This window comes from Syngnathoides biaculeatus, chromosome 18 (genome assembly GCF_019802595.1).
Source record: "Syngnathoides biaculeatus isolate LvHL_M chromosome 18, ASM1980259v1, whole genome shotgun sequence".
NCBI classification, from domain to species: Eukaryota; Metazoa; Chordata; class Actinopteri; order Syngnathiformes; family Syngnathidae; genus Syngnathoides; species Syngnathoides biaculeatus.
In genome coordinates, this window is record NC_084657.1 from 688,246 (window position 1) to 697,070 (window position 8,825).

Consider the following 8,825-nt stretch of genomic DNA (forward strand, 5'->3'; position numbering starts at 1 on the left):
GGTAATAGGCGAGTCAAGCCTGATTTTATTTTGGCGAGGCGTCACCGGACGCCCGTGCTTGAATTCGCCCGAGTCGCCGTCGCAGACTGGCCAGCTTCAGTCAGACAGGTGACCGAGAGGCTGGAGACGTCGCTCGGCGGCCGAGGTGCGCCCACCGAATCTCGCGCTCGGAGCGGGCGGGACCGGGCCAGACCGCGGGAGGACGCCGTTCGGAAGCCCGCGCGAGGGAGGCGGCACGCGGGCGAGCTCCGGCCGGGTTCTCGCTCCATCCTAATCGCCGCGCACATGCTCAAAACACTTCGGCGAGGACGCGAGTAGGAGGGTGGGGAGGGGGTCGCTGCAATGGATTAAAAAGCAGGACTTCACGTGGACTCGTCGTTTTTTTTTTTTTTTTTTTTTTTTGCGGTCGGTCCAGCGGCGGCCATGGAGAACCAGGGCGCAGAGCCGCAGAATTACGAGGACGTGCAGAGGAGCGGATACCTCCGCAAGCACAAATCGATGCACCGGCGCTTCTTCGTGCTGAGGGCGGCCTCGGAGCGCGGTCCCGCTCGCTTGGAGTATTACGAGAACGAGAAGAAATTCCGCAGCAAATCTCCCGTGCCCAAGAAAGTGCTGAACCTGGAGACGTGCTTCAACATCAACAAGCGGGCGGATTCCAAGAACAAGCACCTGATCGTGCTCTACACCCGCAGCGAGAGCTTCGCCGTGGCCGCCGACAGCGAGGAGGTCCAAAACGAGTGGTACCGAGCCATGCTGGACCTCCAGTGCAATTGTAAGGCGGTTGACGTGACGTGACGCGCGTGGGGGCCGTTTTGCTGCTTTTGCCGCACTTGCTTACTACTCGCTCGTCTCATTCAGAGTCCCGTTCCCACACCTCTCGAGATTCGGTGAACGGCATCCCGATCTTATGGGGCTTGAAACACAAGGGGACCAACCGACCGGCGCGTCGGGCGATTCGGGGATATTTCCGTTAAGTGCAGCAATGTCGCGAAAAGGAGGCGCAGCCCTCTTTTTTTTTGCATGGCGCAGAGGGCATATAGCAACCATCCGCGGGATGCATCATCATATAGCGCCAGCCTATCGCGGAGCGCTCCGCTCCAGCCCGTGTTGTTGTTTTTCTGCACAGCTCCGATCGAGAGCCCGTCCGCTCGCCTCCAATATAACCTACATTTTTGCAGGGGGGGCATCGGCGGATGCGTCTTAGAACCCCCCCCCCCCCAAAAAAAAAAAAAAACCAAAACAAAAAAAAACCGCGCGTCTGTACGGCGGGTTCTCCTCGAGTTGTTTACGTTGACGTTCCAAGGCTGCGTGCAGCTGGAACAGCGCACGACCCCCCGCCCCCCACCCACACTGACGGGCTTTCCCAGCTCCGCGTGCGCGAATGCTGCGCGATGGCTGGTGGATGCTCGCGGCCCCGCGTTCTCCCAGGTGATGCTTCAGAGTTGAACCGCGAGACATTTGTCGTCAATGGCGCGGGGCGGTCGCCTCTGGGGGGGTTCCCCCCCCCCCTTCTCGGCGGATTTTAGATAGCAACAGTGACTCTTAATATGGCAAAAACAATGAAGCTCTAAGCACACGAACTGAAATCATTTCGTCGTTCATTTATCAACATGTTTCTTGTGACTTGATGCCTGTTTTTTGGAACTTAACCGTTATTTAGCCAAGAAGAGAGCACATCGAGATGAAAAATCTCTTTGAAGAGTTTCCTGGTCCTGTTGTTGAACTGCACAATTCATTTGCCCGCTTCATAAGCTGCACGGTGGTTAGCCGTTATCACGTCTGCCCCACACCCGGGAGGTCCCGGGTTCAAATTGCGCCGTTGTCATGTTCTCCCTGTTATGATGCATTTTTTTTTTTTTTAATACGGTGGCACCTTGATTACGAGGTGAATTTGTTCCGTGCACGCTCAAAATCCAGATCAAATTTCCCTTTGAAATCAAATGATAGGCAAGCGAGCCGTTCCAGCGAGTTTCGTTCTGCAGAAAAATAAAAGTGGGTTGTACCAAGACACAATAATAAAATGTAACGAATGAAAAAGAAACACTTTTTCAAGGGGCGTGGCCTATTCACGGATGTCAGGACGACACGTCGGGGCGATGTCAGCCCGACAGCAGCAGCAGCAGCAGCCCCCCCCCCCCCCCCCGCCGCCCACTTTCCCCGCGAGTTTTCATCTCTTTATATAGAGCACAGGTGTCAAACGCAAGACCCGGGGGTCAGATCCGGACCGCCGCATGATTTTGTGCGGCCCGTGAAGGCAAATCATGCGCGTCAACCTACTTGATTCTGTACCAAGTTGTCACACATTATAAATGATAACTTTGCAATACAAGCCTTTTTTGTGTGACCAAAAAGATGAACAGAGCCTTGATTTTGTGTGGAAATAAGATGAGGTGGTCATTACGAGGAGATTTTTATGGGCATATGGGCCCCGAGTGGGGAAACCCTAACTCCAATGACTTTGAGGCGCCCGCTAGAAACGGTAGAACGGCCGTCGGCTCTCCTTGGCCACGTTCAAGGTCATCGCTTCGCCCTCAAAACTCCCAGAACGTCCACGTTGGGGCACCTGAACGTCAAGACGCCATTAAGGCACATTTGTGGTTTCAGAGAAAAGTTGGGGGCAGGATTTTGGCAGCGATGTGATTTTCCGAGTTCATCTTTTGGCAAGCGCTCCTCTCGTTCATCGGTGTCCTTTCTTTTCACTTTCAGGCCGATCTCCCGAAGACTACGGAAGTAGCGGAGAGTGTAGCTCTCCCTCTCCGATTCCAACTTTTAAGGAGGTGTGGCAAGTTAAAGTTTGGCCCAAAGGTCTCGGGCACGCCAGGAACTTGGTGGGCATCTACCGCCTGTGTCTGACTGACAAGACGGTCAACTTTGTCAAGCTCAACTCTGACGTGGCGGCTGTGGTGCTGCAGTTGATGAACGTTCGCAGGTGCGGCCATTCGGAGAACTTCTTCTTCATCGAGGTGGGCCGTTCGGCCGTGACCGGGCCCGGAGAGTTTTGGATGCAGGTGGACGATTCTGTGGTGGCCCAGAACATGCACGAGACCTTGCTGGAGGCCATGAAAGCGCTAAGCGAGGAGTTCCGTCAGCGCAGCAAGTCTCAGTCCGTGGGGACGTCGTGCGGCGGCGGAACCGCTTCCAATCCCATCAGCGTCCCGAGTCGCCGGCATCACCCCAATCTGCCGCCCAGTCAGGTGGGCTTCACCAGGCGAGCCCGCACGGAGACCCCGGGCGGCAGCAGTACCGGCACCTCGCCGACGTCGCGCCACGGATTCCCGCGGGCTCGGACGGCGAGCATCGGGGCCAGGTCAGAGGAGAGCGCGGCGAGCACCAGGTCGACGTGGGCCAGCTCCAGCCCGAGTCTTAACGGATCCTGCTCGACTACTCCCACGCTCAGGCCCAAGCCCACCAGGGCCCCCACCCCTGCCAAAATTACCCTCAGCCTGGCTCGCTACACGCCTAACCCGGCTCCCTCTCCGGCCCCGAGCCTGTCCTCCAGCTCCGGTCACGGTTCAGAGTGCGGCCTGGTGGGCGCGGCGGCGGCGGCGGCGGCGGGAGCCATGACGGTGTGCTCCTACCCCCGCGTGTCTCAGAGAGTTTCCGTTTCAGGTTCGCCGAGCGACTACGGCTCCTCGGACGAATACGGCTCCAGTCCCGGTGAACACTCGCTGCTCACGCCCGGTATGGCTGCCCACCACGGGCACGGAGAAGGACCCTCGAGCTACATTGTCATGGGTCAGCGAGAGGGCTTCTTCGGCTCCCATCACCGCTCCAAAGGCCGACGGATTCTCCGCCGCTCGTCCAGTCGGGATTCTGAGGCAGAACGCCGACTGCTGAGCAAGCGAGCTTCTCTGCCTTTGGCCACCCACGAACGACTGGCTTCACACCGGAAAGAGGACGACGAGGACGACGAATATGCCATCATGTCGCGGAGTGGCAGCAGAGAAGGCGGCGGCGGCGGCGGCGGCGCGGCGGTGGCCTTCGGCCGACGTGATATGGCGGGAGAAAACGGCAAGAGGAGAGAAGCGGACGCGAGAGCGCCTTCGGACAGCGGCTACATGGCAATGCTGCCCGGAGTCACGTCTCCGGCCGCGGATGACGAGTACATGGCCATGACGCCCAGCAGCAGCGTGTCGCCGCCCCGGCACATGCGCCGGCCCGGCTCAGAGGGCTACATGGTCATGTCCCCAAATAGTTGCGTCCCCACCGAGTCGCACGGGACGCCCACGTGGGACGGCCGGCTGAGCGGAGAGAGCCGAGTCGCCGGCGACTACGTGAACGTCTCGCCCGTCAGTAGCCGTTCCGCTTGCGGCACGCCGCCTTCCCACCCCGAGCAGCACCAACTGCAACCCAAAATGTTCAACTCCTACTTTTCCCTGCCCCGAGCCTATCAGCACACCCTCTATAGTCGCTTTGAGGAAGACCTAAAGAAAGGCGAGGGTGCTGGAATGAGCGGGCCAAGTAAGAGGAACAAAGCGGGAGTGGCCCCTGCCGGAGACTTCCAACTCTCCATGTCTTCCTCTTCTTTCTCGTCCAGCTCGGCCAGCAGCGAAAGCCTGGAGGACAAGTGCGCCTCGGCGGGAAAAGCCTTAAGCCTCTACAGGAGCGCGGGAACGTGCGCAAAAGACGGCCGGCACCTGCAGAAACGCGCATCCGGCTGCAAGAGCCCGAAGCCGCAAAGGAGAGGCCGCCCTCTCGCTACGTCTTCAGACATGGCCAAAGCAAACACGTTGCCCCGGGTCAAGGAGAACGTGCCCCCCGCGGCGCCTCACCATGTCGGCGACTACGTCAGTATCGTGTTTGAGGAAGACGCCAAGTTCAACGGCACTCACGGAACCCTTCAGCCCGCCAACCAGAACCGGCCCCTGCTTGTTCCAGACAACGCCGCCGACCTCCCTCGCAGCTTCTCCGCGCCGTCGGCCGCCTCTGCCGACTACGTCGGCAAGTCGTCGACGCCCCGGAGCCCCCCGCGGGCTCCGCGAGATGCCGCCCCCGAGAGTCGAGCGGAACACGCCGCGCCTTCGCCTCTGGTAGCAGATGCAAATCCGCCCAAAGGAAAACCGCCACCGGACCCTCTTCGTTTGTTCATCGGCAAGAATATTTCGGACCCGGGCCTTTCGGCGAGACCCGCGACCGGCTCCGGTCCGCCTGTACCCATGGAGGAGGATGCCGGGCTGGGCTTTTCCTCCCGGTCTCCCCAACACAGTAGCAGACGCGTCCGAACTGACGCTCAGGGGCGGCTTGGACGCCGCTCGGAGACCTTTGACTCCCCGCCCTCCGCTACCGACATCTTCCCAGAGAGCGGACAGCCGGCGGGACACCGGCGCAATCTGGACTGCCCGCAGCGGGAAAGCGGTCCGGCGGCCGGCTCGTCCGACGCGCCGCCTCCGCAAGCTTCTTCTGAACCGGGCTTGAACTACATCGACATTGACTTGGCCGTTAAGGAGAGCCCCCAAGGGGGAGCCGAGCGTTCGTCTGCCGCCTACGACGTCGGCGCGGGCGCTAGCGCCGGTCTCAACACGTACGCCAGCATTGACTTCTACAAGTCGGAGGAACTGAGAGCGCACCATATCGGCAGAAAGGAAGATCAAGGTAAGGGCTTCGTTGGGCCACGGGGGCCGTTTGTTTATTTGGTTGGGTGAGGAACAGCGCGAATCCGAGGCGCATCGACCAAGTTCTGACTCCCACAAAAAGCTTTGGGCTCGCTTGTGGATTCTGGCAGGCTCCTCGCCACCTCGCTGGAATTGGAACAATTGATTTCATTTGAATGCGTCGGGAATCGCTTTCGACCAGGTGGGATAAAGCACAGGTGTCAAACTCAAGGCCCGCCGCCAGATTTTGTGTGGCCCGAGAAGGTAAAGCTAGCATCGAATGACGGGATTCTTGTGAAACCCGAAACCTCAACTGCAATGTGCCCTGGTACAAAGTACGTCATGAGAATTGTACATTCCAGAAAATATTCATGAGGTTTTAGCGATTCAGACCATTTACGTTTGCAAAATAATCACCACAGCTACGGGGCCCATATCGTCGCAACGGTTTCGGAGAGATACGGCGCACCACGTGACGTGGACGCAAGCAACCGCGGATGAAACCTTTCCGAGCGCCTCCTGACCTTTTGTACGGGACAAAAACCTGACGGACTTAAAGTAGCGCCACAGTACAAAGAGAAATCCAAGGCAAAAGTGTCGTTTGTTTAATTCCTGCCTGCGTTTGATTGTTTCCCTCCAGATTGCTGATGTGCGCTCAAGCCCGCGACGGAAGCAGCCCGACGAGTCCAAAGGCCGCCCCTCATCCCGTCCGCCGTCTTCTGTCGACCAAACACGTGCCAAATAATACACACACACACACACACAAACGCACACACAGGGTAAGGGTAAGGAATACGCGTCGTGATGCCTCGCTGGGACCGGCTAACGTGAACTCGATGCGATTACGCGAGGTCAGCGGTCGGCTTTATGCGCATTTGACGCGATTAAGGCACTACGGCGAGCGGCCAAAGCCATAAAGTCCGTCAAAACGTTTGCTTTGATGGCCTCCGAGATGGACGTCCTCGCGACCGGTCGCTCGGCGGCGGCGTGTTGCGGCTAAAGTCCCACAAGGCTTTGTTTTCGTCCTTGCTCGGTTTTCTTTAAAACAACAACAAAAGTATCATACACAAGAAGTAAACACGGCTTGAACACACTTTGTCATTGTTGTCCGCTAAATACATACAGGTGCCATTAAAGCCATAATTAACGCTTCTTCAGGACTTTTCTTAAGCTGTCTTCAAACAAACAAACAAACAAACAAACCCTAACCCTTGTTTTTTTGCCATTTACCACTTTGGCTGTGAATTGATGTTTAAAAAAAAAAAAAAAGACTAATGAAGCCTCCTCAAAATGGAACTCAAACGTGACGCCGGTTCATAAGGTCAAATCAAGTCAATGGATGAACTGGGTGGCGGGGGGGGGCCCACACACACACACACACACACACACACACGACATTTAAACTAGCTGAGCGCTGCATAATCAACAAAAAGTACAAATTTGAAGACCTGCGGTAAGGGGACGCAATGTTTTAATGTTGCTGGGATTAAGAAGTTAAGAGACTTCATTCAATATCCTACTAGCGTCCGCTGAAGTATTTCAGTCTGTCCTCAGTAGGAAGAGAATTCAGCGCACTAGTAGAATAAATATCTTACTGGTGATATTTCTGCACTCAAGTAGAACGACTCGTTGCTACTAGTGAGGCAAAACCGTACACGAGTAGACAACAGTAGCAACTAGTGCCATAAAAATTCTACTAGTTCATATCTAGTCTAGCACATCACTAGTAGCGCACGTGCAGTTGTTCTACTAGCACAGCCTGTACCTTGCGTGTACAAAAGAGTCGCCATTACTTTTTCAAATTTTGCAAACGCTACCGCGGCGCAAAAGTTGCCTTCAGTCCAAAATATGAACAAATACACGATTTGACACGTTCCCGGAGGAGGAAGCGTGTACAGTGCAACCGCTACAAGACGCGTTGATTGTACTGCACGCAGTACGCAAGGCCACAGCATTTACGACACTGCAGTTTGTTTTTACTCATTCGCGTGACAATTTTAAACCAATTTCATGTGACACATACAACGTTGTACACTATACATACAGTATTTTGATGAATACTATTTAGCCTAGATATGGATATATATACTCTTTTATAAAGTGCCTCTTTTTTGATTGTAGCTGTTTTACACAGGTAATCTGAAAATCGGTTGTGAAAATACACACCAAAAAAAAAGCATAAACAAACATCAGTAAATGATTATGATTTTTTTTAACTGCCTTACACTTTTCTCTGAAAGATGACGTTTTTTTTTTTTTTTTGGGGGGGGGGGGGCGTTAAGCCACTATGTAAGCATTCCCTCGCTCGCTCGTGTTTGTCAAGTTGAGGTTTGGCCCAACAAAATGAAGCAAAAAAAAAAAAAAAAAAAAAAAAAAGACAGAACTCATCCTTAAAAAAAGAAAAGATGAAATTCTAAATTGAAATTCTTGAATGAGCTCCTGCATCGTTTTGAATCTGACAGCTGTTACGCGTTCTTGTACATAAAATATTCACCACGCAAAGCGCAAACGAAGCGTTTGTCCGGATTTGGGGCTTGTCGGTGTACTTTTGGACCTCGAGGCAAACACGTGCAGAACATCCTTTGGACTCTTCCGAGCTGCCCGGCGCCAGACGTGGTCTCGAAAAACCACCGTCGCGCTCGCTCGTGTTGCTTTTTTTCGAGATTGGGATGCCGAGTCGGTCCCCCGAACGGTGAGGATGAGTGCTCCTTCCTGTCTGGACTCAAACCCGAGACCCGGTCCGGTCCTGATTTCAAATCAATGGTTCTTTTGTTGAAGTGCTACGGGGCCAAACTGTGGTTTTTTTGTTGTTTTTTTTTCCCAAGGGAACATTGTAGGAAATTCATGTGACTGTACGAGCGCTTGCAGACTCCAACAAGAGCCGTTGGGAGTCGGCTTCAGTCTTGAACAAAACACTCGACGTGACGCCACGCCACGCGCGATGTGACGGGAACATTGCGCTTTGTTTGAGGAACCCGCGGTTCCGCCGGTGTGGGAACAGGGTACAAAGGGACGAGGTTTTCGCCGTGGCTTTTCCCCGCATTTAGAATCGATTCCATTTGTGACTTCGACTCCCGGAGAACCAAAGTACGATTCGGCTCAAACCGATTGTCACGGCGGCCATTTTGATTTGTTGAGCGAGTATCCTGCGACCCGAAAATGACCCGTTGTTGTCTCTTTGGAAGACCTCCTTGAGGTGTTCGCCCCTTTCTTTGTGTGTTCTTTCCAGCTAAA

General features: G+C 54.9%; 1 protein-coding gene across 1 annotated transcript; it reads left to right on the top strand.

Moving 5' to 3' along the window:
• The first annotated feature begins 423 nt into the window (after positions 1-423).
• On the top strand, positions 424-6,289 carry si:ch211-284e13.4 (insulin receptor substrate 1). Its single transcript, XM_061803035.1, has 3 exons — positions 424-772; positions 2,707-5,592; positions 6,232-6,289. Exons 1-3 carry the CDS (start codon positions 424-426, stop codon positions 6,237-6,239), a joined length of 3,243 nt encoding a protein of 1,080 aa, XP_061659019.1. The 3' UTR covers positions 6,240-6,289.
• Positions 6,290-8,825: the final 2,536 nt, after the last annotated feature.

What these genes read in the sequence shown, in the direction of transcription:
- si:ch211-284e13.4 (XM_061803035.1), top strand. Translation starts at nt 424, where the DNA reads ATGGAGAACCAGGGCGCAGAGCCGCAGAATTACGAGGACGTGCAGAGG. An exon ending in GCTGGACCTCCAGTGCAATT is followed by an intron (nt 773 to 2,706) that starts GTAAGGCGGTTG and finishes TTTCACTTTCAG; the next exon opens with GCCGATCTCCCGAAGACTAC.